This window comes from Mastacembelus armatus, chromosome 10 (assembly GCF_900324485.2).
Source record: "Mastacembelus armatus chromosome 10, fMasArm1.2, whole genome shotgun sequence".
Taxonomy (NCBI): Eukaryota; Metazoa; Chordata; class Actinopteri; order Synbranchiformes; family Mastacembelidae; genus Mastacembelus; species Mastacembelus armatus.
Window position 1 is genome coordinate 15,901,719 of NC_046642.1, and position 19,465 is coordinate 15,921,183.

At 40.3% G+C, this 19,465-nt stretch overlaps 3 protein-coding genes across 5 annotated transcripts; 2 read left to right on the plus strand and 1 right to left on the minus strand.

The window, feature by feature from the left end:
* Nucleotides 1-1,821: 1,821 nt before the first annotated feature.
* Nucleotides 1,822-6,563, minus strand: trim105 (tripartite motif containing 105). Its single transcript, XM_026331205.2, has 7 exons — nt 6,459-6,563; nt 5,640-5,960; nt 4,871-4,966; nt 3,953-4,186; nt 3,770-3,783; nt 3,530-3,645; nt 1,822-3,304 (listed from the first exon to the last, which is right to left on the minus strand). The coding sequence occupies exons 2-7, from the start codon at nt 5,922-5,924 to the stop codon at nt 2,745-2,747; spliced, it is 1,305 nt and encodes a 434-aa protein (XP_026186990.1). The 5' UTR covers nt 5,925-5,960; nt 6,459-6,563; the 3' UTR covers nt 1,822-2,744.
* Nucleotides 6,564-9,310: 2,747 nt separating this feature from the next.
* On the plus strand, nt 9,311-14,205 carry npy7r (neuropeptide Y receptor Y7). Of its 2 annotated transcripts, none has more exons than XM_026330519.1 (2): nt 9,311-9,445; nt 12,175-14,205. In XM_026330519.1, the coding sequence occupies exon 2, from the start codon at nt 12,214-12,216 to the stop codon at nt 13,327-13,329; it is 1,116 nt and encodes a 371-aa protein (XP_026186304.1). In that variant the 5' UTR covers nt 9,311-9,445; nt 12,175-12,213; the 3' UTR covers nt 13,330-14,205. The 2 variants fall into 2 exon arrangements, with proteins under 2 accessions (XP_026186304.1, XP_026186305.1); XM_026330520.1 differs by having other exon boundaries at nt 9,318-9,439.
* Nucleotides 14,206-15,555: 1,350 nt separating this feature from the next.
* prelid1a (PRELI domain containing 1a) lies at nt 15,556-19,407 on the plus strand. Of its 2 annotated transcripts, none has more exons than XM_026331282.1 (6): nt 15,556-15,696; nt 16,150-16,269; nt 16,930-17,155; nt 17,251-17,364; nt 17,690-17,768; nt 18,487-19,407. In XM_026331282.1, the coding sequence occupies exons 2-6, from the start codon at nt 16,178-16,180 to the stop codon at nt 18,606-18,608; spliced, it is 633 nt and encodes a 210-aa protein (XP_026187067.1). In that variant the 5' UTR covers nt 15,556-15,696; nt 16,150-16,177; the 3' UTR covers nt 18,609-19,407. The 2 variants fall into 2 exon arrangements, with proteins under 2 accessions (XP_026187067.1, XP_026187068.1); XM_026331283.2 differs by lacking the exon at nt 15,556-15,696 and adding an exon at nt 15,708-15,901.
* Nucleotides 19,408-19,465: the final 58 nt, after the last annotated feature.

A 19,465-nucleotide genomic window follows, 5' to 3' on the forward strand; every position in this document is an offset into this window, starting at 1 on the left:
CCATCCGGCCCATCCTCAGGTCAGGAAACACATTATAGAACCACAGCTACTATTATAGGAAGGATGTAGAGCAGGCATGCAGCCCGCTCTTGCTCTCACTGAAGTCTTGCCCATGAGCCCATGAACTACACTGCACTCTGACAAGCTACTTTGAAGTAGCTGTTGCTGCTCAAGAAGGCTTTTTTTGTTTTGTTTTGTTTTGATTTTGGCAGCCAAAATTTCTCATCAGTTGTAGGTCATGTTCTCCATCAGTCAGCAGTTATGATAGCCCGCCTGAATAAGCAGCGAGAAGGATCCACACTACAGCAAGTTTGCATGCAAATCATTTGCCGACTAATTGACCATGAAGCTAATACACCTAGTGGTATGCAGCAGCTGTCCGTAAATTCCTTTATGATGGAGAATGATCAGAGCAAATAGCACCAGGAGTTGAAGTCCTCTCATTTAACTAGAACAATTCCCAATGTTATACTACTTTAAACTTTCTTAATGCAGCAAAACAAGCAGTAAACATGGTATTGATATATTAACAGCTTATGTAGTTGAACAGTTAACTACAATTCCCCATCCTTTTATCTCAGTTTTGTTGTGTTGAAGACCAAATTAATAAAGAAAACAACACACTTGTTCAAATTTCTGTATACTTAGTAACCAATAAATGACAAAATAAAAACATGTTTTAAGGCTTTTTAGCTAATTAAATAAAATCCAAAACTGAATATCTCATGTTCACCAAAGTATTCAGATCCTTTCCTGTGGCACTTCTAACTGAGGTCAGGTGCATCCTGTTTGCTTTAATTTTCCTTGAGATGTGTTAAGAACTTGAGTCCACCACTGGCAAATTGAATATGGAAAGGCACACTTCTGTGGACTGTCCCACAATACATACTGAAAAAAAGCAGCTGTGAAGCCCAAGGAACTTTCTGTAGACCTTTGCAATAAAATTTTCAGGTGAGGCACAGATCAGGGCAAGCCTAGTATAAAACCATTTCCAAAGCTTTGAGTGCTTCCAGGAACACAGTGACCTCAATAATTGTGAAATGAAAGACAACCACCAGGACACTTTGTAGAGCGAGTAACCAGGCAAGAAGGCCCTTGGTCAGGGAGGTACCAAGAATCCATCAGTCACTCTGACAGAGGAAGCAGTCCTCTGCAGAGATGGAGAACCTGCTGGAAGGATGACCATCTCAGTGGCTCTCCATCAATCATACAACATGGACAGGAAGAGTGATCAGAACTGATACGTACGAGGGTTTCACTGCTGCCAAAGAGGATTCTGCAGTATTGTATAATATTCAAATTATAGGTGCTCTCCTCATAATCTCTTGACATTCAGTACTGAGGTTCTATTGTTCTTAATTTGCATTTGTAGGTCAAAGTGAGTGACTAGTGTGTGATCATTTTGTTGTTAATGCACCGATTCCCATGTAGCCACAGTGCAGGAAAAGCAAGGGTCCATTTCAGGTGCAGCTCATTGTGCCACTTTACCAATCAGCAGAGGAGGCAGAAGCATCCGGCTTCAGCATGCCCCAGACACCAGTGAGCGGCCCACATGCATCCCCACTGTCACTCTGTTTATCTGACCTTTCACCTGGCAGGAGGAAACAGGACGTCGGTGCTCTTGTGTGTTTGTGAAGATAACCAAGAGCCCGCCTATTCTTGCTATGGCTTGCATTAAATCACTGGATTCTCATCAACCACGGCGTTGACGACTGTATATTGCACTTTGATGATCCTTAATAACATCCTTAATTATTTCACACGGAGTGCGCAGGAGTAGGAGTGGCAGTGTGCAGTGTCACAGATCAATGTGAAACAACAGTGTTTAGCAAAGTCAACATTTGGTTTATTATTTGCATCAGCATTTTACAGTAATTAAGATTTTAAGCAGGAAACGATCAAAGTGTAACTGAAATAAAAGCCAGAAATGTGACATATACTGCATAGAAATTAACAATCAAGTGCAAGTACATGCATGTTCAAGTTCAGGTACATCCAATGTATATAAATCAATGTACAAATTATGAAAACTCAGCCGGAGTTGCTCCAAAAGTCAGCTAGAAATCTCACAAGGTGCTGTGGTGTTACATCTGTGCAATCAAAAAGAATGTGAATCTAAAAAAATGAACAGGAAAAACCGTTTCCTTTGCGACTAATGTTTAAAACATGAAGACTTATTTAATAAAATATAAAATCTCACAGTAAAGTGAACGATTTCTTCGTACTGATTACATTCAATGGTAATAAAACAACCCTTTTACACACGAGCCTACAGAAAGTCTGACTTGATGACAGATAATTATCCGAATTATCATTTGAAAGGTCAACTATCTACATCTATTATAGATATCTGGTTGTACAGTGTAGAACCAGTGTATCTTAAAATGTAATTTGATGCTTCTGTGCTGAACATTATTCAAGCTAAAATGGTTGAATAGTGTTTTTAATGTGTTTTCTGCTGATTGCTGCAGCAAACTGAATGAGCCTCCTTAGAATGAATATGGCACAATGGATTTTTTTTACTGCAAGCATGGCAATTTCTGTAACATTTTGAGGCTTCTAAGGTTCATTTCTGCTAGAAAATAGAAGCATCTGGTGATATCCATTCAGTAAATGGAGAACAGAAATTTTTAAATCTTATATGATATTGAAATATAAACAAGTGATAATAGTAGTCTTTGGTTATTGAGGGAATGTACAGATTTTACAGTACATATGTAAAGCTTGTATTGACTGCAGTTATGTTAGCCAGACAGAGTGACAGGAGGATAGTGGAGAAGTTTAAAGGGCTGAGGTTTCTGACTGCTGCCACTAATGCACGGGCTGAAAAACGGGTACACCTTGCCCCTCGGCCCATTGGTGAACGAGTAGAGCAAACTCATATCATCTGCGTCATAGAAGGACACCCTCCTCCCCTCGCAGTCTAAGAAAACCCCCAGCCTCCGAGGGGAGGAGCGGAGCTGCAGCCTCGTCCAGGGCTGGGTGCCGGCCGAGTACTCATTCCTGTTGCGTAGCCGTAACGTCCAGTAGCCGTTTTCGGGGCTCAGCTTGATCCGTGAGCACCGATCTACAGCCTTGGAGGCTACACCCAGATCCCACTTGGGTTTGGAGCCCACTTCTACCTCCCAGTAGTGTTGGCCTGACTGGAAGCCCTGCTCAGCCAGAACGTTAACACATTGGAGAAAACGCTTGTTGTTTTCTGTATATGGTATCGCATGTTCACTTTCAACCGCCATGGTTTTGTCTCTGGAGATGCTAATGCTCGGGTGTGCTGAGTCGACATCAAACGTTAATGGAGAAGGACCTTTGGGATGACATGATTGATTATATGATAATAATGATCATTTTTTCTCCCAATAACTGAATTCAATTGGCACTTTTAAAATCTATCAGTGCTCATTACTGTCACTTCAACAGTTTTATACAATATGCTAATAACTTCTCAGTAGTTACTCCCATTGTTCAGGCAGCACCAGCTTCCAACCTGAATATATTTGTGTCTAATGAAGTCCATCAAAATGTAAATTACCTGGTTTCAAAGACTTAAACATCTTTCTCCATGTGATATACTGCAATGGGGCCATGTATTTGCTGCTGAAAGCATTTACATCAAACTCTGGGGCAACATCCACCAGCATAAGTGGTCTATTGGAAAAAAAAACAAACACATAATAAAAAGAAAGAGCAATCAAATCACGGGTGCAAAATTGCCAAAAGCAATCAATCAGTCATAACACTGAAAAAAAAAAAAAAAAAAAAAAACACTTACCTTAGCTGTGGGAACTAGAGAGGACACACAAAAAAAAAAAAAATCACATTATTTACTGATGTAAAAGTCATGAGTAAAATTAGATGTTCAGATGTGATCTATAAAATGACCTAATTTGACATATTAAAATTTCAGATAAAACTTGATCGTCAGTGAAGCTTATTGTCCTAGCTGAGACCTCACCTCTGTCAGCACTCTGTTCTCAGTGGCAACACTGGCCTGCTGGAGCACACTCATATTCTCCTCAAGCTCCCTCACGGCTGCCTTCACAGACTCCAGGTGGCGCAGGACTTTCTCCAACTCCTCCTCCTGCTCTCTCCTTATATGATCCAGCATATAGGTCTCCTCATCAAGCAGGATCTGATGGAGAGCTCTGAATTCTCCTCTGATATGAGCCTGGAGATCTGCTCCAGCTCTCTAAAGCAGGGATTGATTGATGACACAAGGCACAGGACATAATGTGATACTTTCTACCAGACTAGTCAGAAATTATAAATAGTCAACTAACATGTTAAGTGGCTCGTTCCATTAAAGTTCTAAATAACTTTTACACAAGCACTTAACTCTAGAGAGAAATAAACAAGGGGTAATAAAGCTACACTTAGCACGACAGAACAACTACAGACTGTTCAAACAAGAAAGGATTTCCTGTTCATCATCTCATCACAGCATGCATAATTCAAACTCCTATCTTCCATCTCCCTCAAACACAGCGGAGTGTCTTTTCTGTCACTTTTGCAACTGCACATGAGTGTGTGTGTGTGTGTGTGTACGTTGGTAACATGATGTAACGCAACTTAAACAATTTGTGCTTGGTTTGATTCCCCCTAATGCAACAATGACACTGTTGTCATGTAAAAGGACACTTTATGGGAAGAAGGATTTCAACTGCATAGTTGACACAGAACTAAGTCATAGGTTAGAAAAGCATTTATTCGCCCAAGCGGAAGACCATTATGTTTTACATATCAAAGCAAAAACTGTCCCCTATCACATCTGCAAACACCACAAAGTATGAGCAGCAAACAGCCATTAAGGAATTACACATGCATTCTTATCTGTTAAGTGCTGTCATCCCTTGAGTTACCTAGAGGCATATACCTTTATGGTATCCATCTTGTCTTCATCTCTGTGAATATTGTTCATGTGGTCCTCCCTCCTCAGGCGATGGTTCTCCAAAGTCTCCTCCAGTTGTTTCTGTAGAGTCATATGCAAAACAAATCGGGGGGGGGGGGGTTTGCAGTCTAGTACAAAAGCAGCACAAATCACAGTCTTAAAGGAACAGCTCAATATTTTTGTAAGTATGCTTTTTCACTTTTGTAAAGTCATGCTGTCACCACGAGGTTGCGAGGCAACCAGCAGATAGTCCAGGAAGTCACCGCACCCAGCAAAGAAATAGTCTGGCACAGAAGTGTTTCAGTGATGTTGATAGGTGGACTTTATTATGTTTGGTCAGTGCCAGACCAGCTGTTAGACTTAAAAGAAAGAATGGCATCGATCTTTTCACCTAACTTTTGGCAAGGAAAAGGTTCAAACTAATCCTTGAAAAACAACCATAAAGTTGCATAAACACCTTTGTGACACATGATGAGAAACATTTCAACACAGCACAAGTAACAAAGGTGGGATTTACTGCAGGAAATTTGTGTTAAATTGCACTAAATTGCACATGTGTTTTTTATTTTTCTGCCCTCTCGGTGTGTTCGCCTCCTTGCTGTGGTTAAGTCATATATCCTGTTATACAAAGTAATATAAAAGGGAGTGGGGTGTGAACCTTGTCCTGAGCAATTCAAGCAGGATATGTTCAGGGTGGAACTACAATGACATAAACACAGACGCGTACTGCAACACAGGCGAGCAGCGAACTCACCTCCAGGTTCTGGATGTAAGCGTCTGACGTAGTGACCCTGACCTTCTCCACCATCGCTGAGACCAGGTAGTTGGTTTGAAACTGCCTGCACCTGAACTCCTTTCGGCACTGCGGGCACGTCACAGGCCCCTGTGTTCCTCTCCAGTACCTGGAGATACATGTTTTGCAAAAGTGGTGCATGCAGGCCAACATGACAGGCTCCCGGAACAAGTCGCAGCAGATGGCACATGTCAGGTCCTCTCTCAGGCTGCCTTTGGTGGATGTAGCCGTGGGAGCAGTGGCCATTGTGTCTGTCCACACTGAGGAAGTGAAAGCAAAATCCTGGAGAAATATAGAAACAGAAAGAGATGAGTCCCTTTCTGAAGACAGTTGACAGAAGGACAACATTTTTTTCCAATCAGCTGAAATAAAATGCAAAAAGTGCACATCCCCGCTGTTCATCACATGACATCATCGTATTCATGATCTCAATCTGCATCCAGCTGAGGTCGCACACACAAACACAATAGTACAAATACAGTACAAATAACTCCCCATTTCCTCTTTAGAATATACTAACTAACTATACTAACTATACTACTTCAAGTGTGAGCTGCAGGAGCAGAGATCAGTTGATATGTCAGGATATATCACGACATATGTCGTGTTGGGAAAGCAGCGTTTGGTCAGATGTTTGGTTGGTTTTAGCGTTTTACTGTCTGAAGCCTGCTACATACGACGAACAGCACACAGCCGCTCGACCAACGCAGAACAAAACCGATTTAAAACTCTGGTCTTGTGACTCTATTCAGCATGTAGGTGATATTTTCATCAACTTACGGTCTCTGTTGATCAGTGAAACGTGTTGACAAACACTTCAGTCCTGCGCGCTAAGCCCACAACAGCCGATAAGGGAGACACACGTGTACTGCGCATGTGCTTACTGCAAACTCACTTGTGATTGGTCCATACGACAGGACGTGACACTGCCACGTCCTGAGCCAAGGTCTGTGGATTCATGTAGTTTTTCATGTCTGCTGAAATAATTTTCTCTTTCACTTTGCCAAGGCGCTGCATTGAAAAACTACATTTCTACAAAGTTGCTCTTCCCTCATTGCATCTTACTCCAAGTTGTGAAGCAACCAGTGTTTCAGAAACACTGAGTCCAAATCTCCCCAAACTATAACCCCAATAAAAAAAGAAAAAACATAACTCTGTGATATGTTTTTGATATTTTACTTATTCAACTGTTACTCCTCAGAGGAAATATAGATGTTGCTTCATTGATGTCTCCGCAATCATATGTTTAATGGATATAATTAATGGATATAATTCAGGTGAAGAAAGAAGAATAAATACATTCATAATAATGTAGTTTGAATGGCTATTCCTGCAATTTAGTAGTGCACTTCTTATGGGCAGGTGACCTTACAATAGGAATATATAAGTTTTAATGATCAAAAATTAAAGCAGCAGGCCATTTACATTTCCACATTTACATTTCCATTCATGCAACTCAGCAATTTCTTTCATAGACCCTCAGAGCCATCCACTATCTATACCTGCTTATTCCTATTTAGGGTCACGGGGGCCTGCTGGAACCTATCCCAGCTCTCTTTGGGTGAAAGGCAGGGGTACACCCTGGACAGGTCACCAGTCCATCACATGGACCCCCAGAGCCAAGCGGTCTAAATGTTCATTTACCTTATGAACACCCCTATTTTGTAACACAGAACCTCTGTTGTGTGAATCTAAGCAAAAGCTGAGAGAAAGAAGCAAATTGACTCTGATGTCGTCTTCAAAGTAATATTTTCACTCTGATGCTCTCTGATAACCAAACTGAATTTGATGTGTAAAAGCAGTAGTAACCCTGTAGTTAAATAACATCTACTTAATTTCAACTATCAATAAAATCCTAGAAATTTCTAACCTCTGTGTTTTGTTGTTATATATCAGACCCAGATCAGTTTTTTTCCCCCTTGACATATCACCGTGTCCTGGTATTAAAGACAGATGATATAATTGGAGCAACTCACTGCTGTAAAGATGTATGGTATAAGAAGTGGTTAAATTGGAACTAAAGAAAACAAGGACTTTCATTGAAAAATGTCTCTTCCACTTTGAGATAAACAAGTAGCAGGACAAAACTCTCTTATCAGGGTTTCATGCAAGGAAGGCTGAGAGAACTGCCAACCTTGACTGCCAAGTGACCCACTGCCTGAAGAGGCTGGGGAATGGATCTAATAATTGAAAGGATGAATTGAGACAGAATTGCAGCCTGCCTCAATCAGTAAAAGTAATCTCTGTTGCTGAGTCAATCAGTGCATACATTATTACATCATCAAATAAAATCCCACCAAGGACCTCCTATAAACCTTGTGATAAATAATAAACAAATCAGGGCTGGGAAAGTGAAAGCAGCTCTAGGGAAACCCAGAAACAAGGCTCTCCTGTGCAATTCAAAAATTCACAAAACATTTTTGGAGATGGTGGAAATTGTTTCTAAAGCTCCTTTGTTCGTTGTTGTTGAGGGTTTTTTTGTTGCTTGTTTGTTTGTTTTCTAATTTAATGTGACAGTGTGTTTTAAGTTCTTCTCCAGATTATGTCATGAGATTACCCTCTCTATGGTGATTTCATGTCAACATAGTCACAGTGGCTGCAAGTCTAAATTCATCTTGTTTCAATATTTAACAAGATTCAAAATTCAATTTATTTCTATGTATTTTTTGTTTACACTTTTTCAATGTGTTTTATGTAGTAACCTCAGAGTTTGATCTTATTTTACCTTCATCTTTCTGTGGAGCTAAAATAAAAAACCCTAGGAGCCTTAAGAAAAGTCCTAATGACTATCAGCCTGTCATTTCTCATAGGCTCCTGCTCCCAGCTTTTTCAACTTTAGGCTATAATAAAGGAAATGGCTCCAGGCAAACTACAATGTAACCTCATTTTTTCCAACCCCATAATAACTGAAATAATTTCAGTAAATTGCATACACAGAATACTATATTCCCAATCTTTATCCCTCTATTCAAATGCATTACAATAACTGTTGTCTTCTAATCATTTGACACCCCAAAATACTCTTGCGTGTGTGTGTGTCTGACACTAAGAATAACGATGCATATATCAAGAACTTTGATCTATTTTAGGAAGCCTTGGGAGTTCACGGAAATAAGCTTGTGAGAGATTTGTGTCTTCAGTGTCTTCACAGGCAATCAGCTAAATCTGACAGTCTATCAATGGTTTGCAGAACAATATGAAATTGTGTCACACGCAGTGCAGTTTTAATGCTTTTTATCTGATTGCAGAAAGTAGATCAGTTGTTACAGTGACGTGGAGCCTCAAATAAAGCAATATATGAGGATCAGGTTTACAGCCCATGTTTGTTCAGTCAGGATTGTAGGAATGAAAAGAGGGAGAAATGTAATGGGCTTTAAGTAATGGACGTGGAAAGCCAAGTGCTGGAAATCAAGTGAATAATAAATGGAGATAATATTGAAAATGTAATAAACTCGGTGCAGCTTGGTCACATTAAAGGACAATATGTGATATTAAATTCAATTTCATTACAAAGCAATACAGTCAAAATGAAATTACATTGTTAGCTCACTTGTCATCTACAAAACGCAAACCCTGCCCAGATTTCCCAGCGACAGTCCCTGGCGCTGATGTGGACGCTCACACTGACTAGACCTGCCTCAGGAACGCACAGACGAACCAAGATGCGCACTAGGAGCTACAGTTTGGGAGGAGCTTTGTTATTATCACTCGTGTTTCAAGCCAATCTCGAGTGAAGACTCGTTTGCAAACGGAGATATAAGGTAAAGGTGAGTCCGTTAATCTATGGAAAGCGTTCATTTAGACTTTAAATGAATACTGCGACGCTAGTTTAGTGGCAGAAATGTATCCATGAGGTGGAAGGCATGAATTTCTCTGTTCTTTTGTGCCACCATAACCTGTAGTTGCTAAAACTGTATGTGCGTAATTTTGGATATGTGGAGCACCTTTGAAAAGGAGGATTAACAAGTGTCTAAATTAGGAGACAGTTTGTGTTGGAGACAAACGATTTACACCTGTCTGGTCGGTTGAATAAGCTTTTATTGAATGGACTCTATTTAGCCAGATAGACAAATGCCGACAAATTACGCATGAACGAAGCACCACTGCCAATTTGATGGCAGTGAATAGAGTGAAGCTGAAGCTTACTGCACCAGCAGGTGTGTGACAACATTGTTCTGCGGTGGCACATTAAGCTCGCCTAAGATCAAAGAGTACCATGGTTGACCAGGGAAGGGGCGCTTTGACAAATTACTGATGCTTTGCAAAGTGTAGGCTACATGTCGCCTGCAGACAGAGGATACATTCAATTGGTTTATTGTCATTACCACGTTGTCAGGGGTCCCTATAGATTCAGAGTTATGCTGCAAGTAGTTATATGGCTCCTGGTAAGTGTGTATGTGTGCGTTCTGTGTCCTTGTTAATTTCCTCTCTTTAAGCATTTTAGAGATAGTTTCAATTTGAGCAAAATGCGCAGAAGCTTAGAGACACATAACACATATGCACATATACACACAGCTGTTGTATAGCTCTGTTTAGTCAGTTGCAGAGAGGACAACACAATTTATGTAGCATAAAGGTAAATACTGTATGACAATAAAGCAACACAACAGAGCCGCAAAATAACACACAGTAACAATGTTTGTCAGTAAAATAATGAAAAAATATTTATAACAGTGAACTATAGTCTGTTCAATGGTCTGTCAAGAAATAAACTACAGGACCAACCAGGGTCTGTCACCAAGGAGATGACCACTTACTAATGTTTGTGTCATTAAATTTATTATAAAAAGCTCCAGGAATGAGAAGTTAATGGTAAACCGTAGGCACATAAATAATTAGCCTACAAGTGTCCAGTTTTTAAAACTTTAAAAATAAAAACCTATAGAAATCACAGTATTGTGGATTTGCTGAAAGTTTAATGTCAGTTAATGGAATTAGCATTTCTCTGAGAATGCACAGATTTAGTTGTTATTCATGAGTCAACACTCACAGTAATTTTTATAAATGCCCAGACGAGTTCAGCAACAGCCATCAGCATCTTAAATGGACAGAAATGAACCACAGGCACTAAGCTGAAAAGAATATGTATTTACTACCAGACTCTCTGTCAGACATTAGGCATGTCACACAATGTTCTTTTTATGAGATACTGACTGTGGCTGAGAGCAGTCTGTGGCTCTAATGATGTAGCTTTGAACTAGCTGCCTCCTCTAGATCACATTGCTTCCTCCGTCATGTTCCTTTAGCCTCTGCAATAACACAGGTGTTTGTGTTCCTTGGAAACACTGCATGCCAGAACCTAACTCATACTTGTACAAAACCACGAGCACTGCAATTTTCTACGTAAGAGCTCAAGGTATGAATAGGATCAGCTTTTTTTTGAGGAAGTTTTGAACAAGGATTGATTTTCTATTGGCTCTTATCTGTTACTGAAATGCACATTTAATTTTTATCACTTTTCAGACCATCCCCTTCCTCATTTGCAATCTTGGGCAATTGTTCCAATAATTGGTATGCATGCATTAGAGAACTCTTTTATCTTCTAAATTACACAATTTAATTACTTTGAAGTTAAATATTAGATGGCATATTAACAGTATGACCTTTACAATGCAAACTGTCCTTTGGAGGCGATATGATGAGAATAATGTTGTGTAGCTCTGTACTTCATTTAAGGTGGATCTGATCATAGCATTTGCAGTTCATTCAGTGGTAATGATGTAAAAAGTTTGAAGTACAATGCTAATCATGCCAGTTTGTCAACCATGTTGATAGGATTGTCTACATTTCTTTCTGTGTAATAGAGGATATTCTACCATATAAATGACAGGAAGCACATGGGACAGAAGGCTCCTGCAAAATAAAAAGAGTAGGGGTCAAAACATTAGCAGACCACCTGGCTGTGGCTCAGGAGGTAGAGCAGGTCAACCATGAGCTTGAGTGTTGGTGATTCGATCCTTGGCTTCCCTGGTCCACAGGCTGAAGTGCCCTTGGGCAAGACACTGAACCCCAAGTTGCCCCCGGTGGCTGTTCCACCAAGTGTGCGATTGTGTGAGCAAGTGGGTAAATGGACAAATAGTTTAAAGTGCGTTTACTACACTTGAGTGTAGAAAAGCGTTACACCAGTATAAGACCATTTACCCAGGGTTCAAATTCCCAGCAATGGTATCAGTAGGTGAGTCATGCAAACACAATAGGCAGACTCTGATGATAGGAAGACAGTGTGGGATCATGCCTTCCTAATGGCAGCTTTTAATAACTTCTTTTGGCAGGTTTGGACAATGCTTAGAGAGGACAGGTACATAAGCACATGTCTGACAAGTGACTGGTGACACCTTGCATCCCACTGGTAGCAGTGACAAGAATTTCAGATCAGAGGTAGTTGGATTTCCAGGTTTGACAGAAAGGTGAAATTAAATAAACACCTTTTACAAGTATGACATCTGCCATGTCTGTCTCAAACAATGATTTTATTTTTTGTGTTCCCTCTCCTTAGGTGTCGGCTGAGGCTTTTGATCTGGCATCTTCAGATAAAATGAGCCCACCTGACAAATTCAACAGCACAGGAGAAGGGGAGGTTGGTGAAACAGATTCCTGGATTCTACCTAATGACAGCATCGGTTTACACCCACCTGGCTTCCACACGGATATCACCAAACATCTTGGCGTCCAGATCACCCTGATAACAGCTTACTCCCTAATCATTCTGCTGGGGTTTTCGGGGAACGCTCTCGTGATCTACATGATTATTCGCTACAGAAACATGCGAACAGTGACCAACTTCTTCATTGCTAATCTGGCCTTGGCAGACCTCCTTATGAACACTCTCTGCTTGCCCTTCACTCTGATCTACACTCTGCTAGATGAGTGGAAGTTTGGGTCTGTGTTGTGCCACATGGTGCCTTTTGCCCAGGCCCTGAGTGTACATGTATCTATCCTTTCCCTTACTGTTATTGCTCTGGAGCGTTACCGCTGCATCGTCTTCCACCTTGGTCGGCGCCTCTCATGGCACTCCAGCTTCCTCATCATGGCATTCACCTGGACTATGTCTGCTGTCTTGGCAGCACCCCTGGCCATCTTCAGAGAGTACCGCCATGAGGAGATCCCATCCATAAACCTGCGCATTGCTGTCTGTTCTGAGAAATGGCCCCATGGGACCAGCAGAGATGGAGTCATCTACAGCCTCTCAATGCTCGTCCTGCAGTACATTATTCCTTTAGCCATCATCAGTTATGCATATATCTGTATCTGGGTCAAACTGAAGAATCATATAAGCCCATCCAGCCGCAGTGACAGCGTCAATCGCAGAAAAAAGACCACCAAGATGTTGGCTCTAGTAGTAGTAGTGTTTGCTATCTGCTGGCTGCCATTCCATGTGTTTCAGCTAGCCAGTGATCTGGACCTGGTGCTCAGGTTTAAGGAGTACAAACTGTTTTACACAGTGTTCCATATCGTGGCTATGTGTTCGACTTTTGCCAACCCTCTCCTGTATGGCTGGATGAACAAAAACTACAGGAATGGCTTCCTCATGGTCTTCCGTTGTGAGGATAAACCAGATTCTTTTCACCCTGAGGGTTCGTTTAGGACACGCTCCATAAGAGGACTGACTCTGAATGGTCGTAATGGTGGGCACCCTCCCACTGCTGTATGAGACGAGAGAGAACAGAATTGAAAAAGCCTGCAGCATATGATTGGACGTTTCATGCACCTCTGGTTTGTGGTGCTTGTGGTTCAAAAGTAGCTTTTTGACTTGAATGGTCTGATCACGAGTATCTGTCACTGGAGAAGACTCAAAGCTTTGCATGCCAATTGCTTTATGTAAGACTCTTCTTTCCTTTGCAAACGGTACTAGTGAAAATACATTTATCAATATCTATTAAAAATATGTGTTTAAGGTGTTTGCTAGGGCTTTAATCAACTTGTAGAACTTGCAATGTATAACGTGTTTCTTGTAAATGCAGAGCTATTGTTCACTTCATTATGCAATTAATTATGCATTGCATACATTGCCTGTCTGAGGCTATAATGTTCATAGTTACTGAAGGGAAAACGATAAATATTGTGAGAACAAGATTCATTTTTCACTCTTGTTGGCTGTAGAAATATTTTTATGACTTTGACTTTGTAAATCCAAATGCTGTGTTTGGATTAATTACAATGTACTAGCAGAGTAATATTCAATCCACATTCAAGGAATCCAGCGGAGGCTACCACTGATTTTCTGTCTAACCAGGAAATTAATTGTCTGTCAGCTTGCCATTCCTTATTAGATGGACCAGCAGGACCCTGGGTCCAAAGGAGTGGGATTGAAAGCCACTGAACTGAAAGCAACAAGTTGTTTATATCTTTATTACAGAACATGGGCAGCTGCTTTGATCATATGTAAAAAAGGGATTTAGAAGAAGAAAAAGAACGAGTGATTGTATATTCATTACACTCAACTACTGTGTCTTTTGTTGGTGGTCTTTAAAAAATGAACACAGGAACATTAATCAACCACATGGCCTCTGGGCACAAATATAGAGGCCCACTGTGCACACAACTCCAAGAGTTCATTTGTCATTCTGGAGAAATTATGGTTTGTGTGTTTTTGTCAAATAAAAAGACATTTGCTTCAATAAGTGAGCAGACGTAAGGTACACTGTATGAGTAAAGTAAATGTCTGTCAAATCCTGGCTGACAGCTCCTGCTGTGGTCCTTTCCATACTAAGTCTAAAAACAGGGAAGAAAAACTTAAACTCTGAACTTGACTGTGGGTAATTCATATCTAGATTTTTACACTGTCCACGCATAAAGTACATGGAAGAAAGTCATTTTTAATAGAAAATATTCACCAAACATAGTGAACAATAAAAGTATGAAGGTTCAAATATCATCCATAAAACAGATTGAATTAACAAGGACAGAAATGAAGCCTTTTCAGTCTGATTCATTTTGCAGCTAGGAAGATACTGACTGCATTTGTCCTGCTGGTTCTTTACACCCACATTACTGATTTCATGGATTAGCCTGTATTTCTCTGTGTGCTGTTGATTATTGTAGAAGCTAAGCCTTTATCTGGACTACCAGCAGATAGGCATTAGCCTTTAAGTAAAGACCCATGACAGCTGACGTGTGAAGATTTTTCTGTAGACTACAGATGTTTAGGGTGGATTTTAGCTATGCAGAATACATTATCTCTCTCCTCCAGAATACTGTGCTAAAGGGGATGCATCTCTAAGAATAGCAAGGTCGGATTAATCATAACAGTATAGTTATGAGGTGAAGAGAAACAGTTGGTTTTCTGTGCGCTCTTTAGGCGCTTTACCTATGCCACTTTCAGTTATTTTGTCAACATTTGACCTAATAAAATCTTCACACTAGTAACAAATGCTAAAGGTGTGCTGTATAGTCACCTAAAAGATAATGAAGCATATGAAAACACAGATTACACCAGTTAAAGTAGTGGCCCACAGTCACAATCACCTCCATTCCTCCGTGGTTCTTTTCTGTGCCACATGTTGAACTACCAGTCAAAGTGACACCCAGTGTGGCTCCATACTAGTCCAGAGAGAAACTGATAGGAAATCCTCACTCAGATTAGACAGATGGTTCAGTACCATCTCTATCAGTCATTAAAGAATGTTAAACATTGTCTCTATATGAAATAAATCAGGTATAATATATATGGTTAAAAACGTAGGGGATTTACAGATTTTTTTTTTTTTTTACACACTCCAGTCCAGTAGGTGGCGGTACTGCACTGATAAGGTCTGCCACTAAACAACACAGAAGACGAAGAAGAGGTGGAAGAAGAAAGTCGCCTGCTGCTCTCTAGTGGTGACTTGACAGCTGCGTCTGTCAAGTCACCGGATATGACGTCACCGTTTGACCTTCCCTCTGCTCGTAGTCACGTTTGTCATGGTCCGCGTGGAGGTGGTCGTGTCTCGCGGCGCAGCTCATCCCGATAGGACTATAACATGCAAACTCTTCTGTCGTGACAGGTGTCTCCTCAGGTGTTTGGTCGCACAGCCACTCGGTGAGACTCGATTTAGGAAAGTTCTGGATCAAACTTTCCATTCATTCATCACGGTTAGCTTGGTGCCGAGCTAGCTCATGCTAACCAGGAAACAGTGCGGACGTGACAAATGTGACAGTTACGTTATCTGAGTGTGGCAGGTCATTGTTGAAATATTTATTAGGCACGTAGCCTGTTCTCCCTCTCACTAGGTAGAGTCGGTGAAGTATGTTAAGTTAATATTCTGTTAAATTATGTCTTTATTTGACCGTTATCTGTCTTTTTGATTGAAGGGATCGACTGAAGTGTTTCTCTGTTAAGGATCGTGACTTGAATCAGATGCATAAACATATCTAAACAAACAAACCCAAACCAATTCAGTGTGTTGACTGTCAGCACTCATTGTTGTGGTTTGGAAGCTGGCTGCTGAAACATAACACACCGACATGTCTTGCTTTGGCTTTGTCTCTGCAGGGTATTGGCAGAACACACAGGAGGAACAATGGTGAAATATTTCTGCTGCGCAGGTTTGCTCAAAAGCACCTGGGACCAAGTTTGTGTTGCTTTTTGGCAACGCTACCCCAACCCTTACAGGTGAGGGCGAGGAAAGTAGTGGCTGGGCAGATCCTTACCACTGATCCTGCTAAAAGTTATTTATCCAAGCTTCACTGTATAAATAATTTATGCCCTAGCATTCACATACATACATTTATTTAACATACATTGAGAAGGCTGATCAGCTGCTATTAAGTTACTCCAGCAGTCTACTTAGGAACTTGTACTTTAACTCTTTTTATTACTGTATACTTCAGCTGCACTATTTTATTATTTTTATTCCATTGCATAACAGCTAGTTAGTAGTTAAGTAGTTACATTTCAGCTGTTTTACATCTAGTTTCCAAGTTTACATAAATGTGATTATCATTGAAAACATGGCAGTAATAATAACCCAATAATATGCAACAACAGTGCAGCCTCTCTCACTAAACACTGCAGATACCTTGGAGTTACACTGACAACATTTAATTTAGTTTAAATTGCCTGTGCTGTTTTTGTCTAATAGTTTTGCGCAATTGTAAATTTACCATCTTTGTGTCACTTTGACCTATATTTTTAGACTGCATCTAAAAAAATCATATTATTAAATAAAAGAAAATAATTGTCAGGAGAATATATAATGAAAAATAACAAATTGCAAACCAAACAGTAGTTTTCGTAATCACTTGATTAGTAATATTTTTTTCTTTCCCACAGTAACCATGTGTTGACTGAGGACATCATTTTCCGAGAGGTTACTCCAAACAACTGCCTCATTTCCAGACGTCTGTTAACCAAAACTAGCCGAGCGCCTCACTGGATGGAGCGGTACCTTCCAAAGCACATGGCGAGCTCGGCATATGTCATTGAGGACTCTATTGTGGACCCTCAGAAAAGGACCATAACCACACTAACATGGAACATCAGCCACGCTCGTCTCATGGTACATTGAGGTTTGCCTCCATTAACATTCAGTCCTGCACAAAGCAGTAATGTGACTTCATGTTGGTTCTGCTTATTTTTTGCCTTCTGCTCCAGTCGGTGGAAGAGCGGTGCGAGTACCGAATTAATTCCGAGAACTGCAACTGGACTGAGATAAACAGAGAAGCTTGGATTTCTTCCACTGTGTATGGGCTTTCTAGAGCTATTCAGGTCAGTACAGTAAAGTGGTGTGTCACATTACATAACAGCACATGGAAGGTGACATGGGGCATCAAAAAGGGAAACACACCCGTGTGTCTTTTTTCATTCTGTAATCTGTAACATAATACACAGTGTTTAGATGCAACAGCTGAGCAGCTAAAGCCATCTGCCAAGACCTCAGTTGCTGAATGATTTATGGCATAGAATCACAGTCATTTATTTACTGTTGTCAAGCTCTGAGTGTGTGTTAGTAAATATGTGAAGATGTGAATTACAAGTTGTTGACACAATCCTTAAGAGGGATGTCTGTCTTTGTTCTGTCTTTTCTTTCCAGGAATTTGGCCTTGCAAGATTCAAGACCAGTGTTGCAAAGACCATGAAAGGCTTTGAGTATGTGCTGGCCAAAGTGCAAGGTAAATTGTCACTGAATTACTCATTTCTTATTTGCCTGTACTGAAATGTAATTTTATAGCTGATGTGGTTAAAACACATTTACGGTATGTTCCAAAAAATGGGTGTGTAACTGATAGAATCAGTAATTATTAATTGCATTGCATTTTTAATTGATGGAACGAAGGTTGTTAAGATTCAGGGTTGCAGGTATAAAGTGTAGGGGGGACAAATGTTTGATGGGAAATAAAAGGAAAATGGATGACGCTCAATGAGCAAACACACCAGTTAGATCTAAACTGTGAAAAAGCCTCTTTTGCACTTGTTAATGTATTGGCGCAGCCTCCTGTTCTATGAGCGTTAGTGACAAGGTGATTTTTTTTAAACCTGTTTAACTTCAGTGGTATGTTCACATTTTCACTTTGTATTGCAAGTAGAACAATAATTTAAATCATTATTGAAAAGTTATTATATAGTAATATAAGAAAATGTAAATAAGAATTTTTACATTTTCAAGCACTATCTTCAGTAGAAACAAATGGAAAGACTAGCAAAATACATATTATATTGAGGGAATCTATAGACCACCATCTGTGTACTGTTGAAATACTGGTGACTAAGTTGTTTGCTGGGTTTGCTTGGAAACGGATCACAAATATTAAGGGATAGCCCTTGTTTTCCTGGGCTACATAAATAACATAGACCGATCAAATTAAGATCAATATTTAATTTAATTTCTAGGAGAAACTCCATCGAGAACCTTAGCAGAAACAGCTACAGAGCGGGCAAGAGAGACAGCACTGGCCGCTAAGGAGAAAGCCAAAGACCTCGCCTCACACGCCCAGAAGAAACAATATGTGTGATAAGTTACATGCATCACTGGTTCTTCAGCCACTGACACTGGGACAGATTTATCTTTACCTCGTCTCGCTGATCAGTCAGATCGGGCTGACAAACTGATCCCACTCAGAAGTAGACACCTCTGTGAGGGAGCGTGCAGCTGAAATGGTGGGTGGACCATAAAAGGCCTGAGCTGGGTTCAAGAGCCTGTTCCCACCTCTCTGCTCTTACCATGCAGAACTTGTTGTACCTTTGATACCAAAACACCTCCATGTTTAACAGAGATGGAGATCTTAGAAAGCAATGGGTCAATGTGGCTCTTGGTGCCATAAAATGATCACAGCACTTTGCCAACCTTGATACTGTTCCTCAGACCTTTGCTCAAACTCTGTGCTCAACATTGACTTTTTACTCTGTTCCTTAGAGTATGTGTTATTTTACAATCAGTTCTTGTTAATAACAGCTTCTTGGCCAGAAACTGTAATTGGCTTACCATGGAATATCTGATTAAAACAAATTCAAATCTTAGGATTGATTTAATTTATTGTTGATCAGTTGCAGTAATGTTATCCTATAATTCACCTAAGCACATTTTTGCAGCCATTGCTTGGTACGAAATTTACATTCTTGATTCTGTGGTAAAATTGGGTTATAATTAATATCAGTGTCTTCACCCCAATTTAAAGTGTGTCTAGAGGCAAAAATGATACCTTGTATTATAAATTCAGCTTAAGACTGATGAATCAACCAATGAAACAATGTGAACTTACTGTATCAAATGAAATATCTTGTCATTAAATAGACACTTCCTTTGTAAATACATGCTGTGTGTGACGTGATGCCTGTGTACTTGCAGTATGGGATATGTATAGAGGGTTTT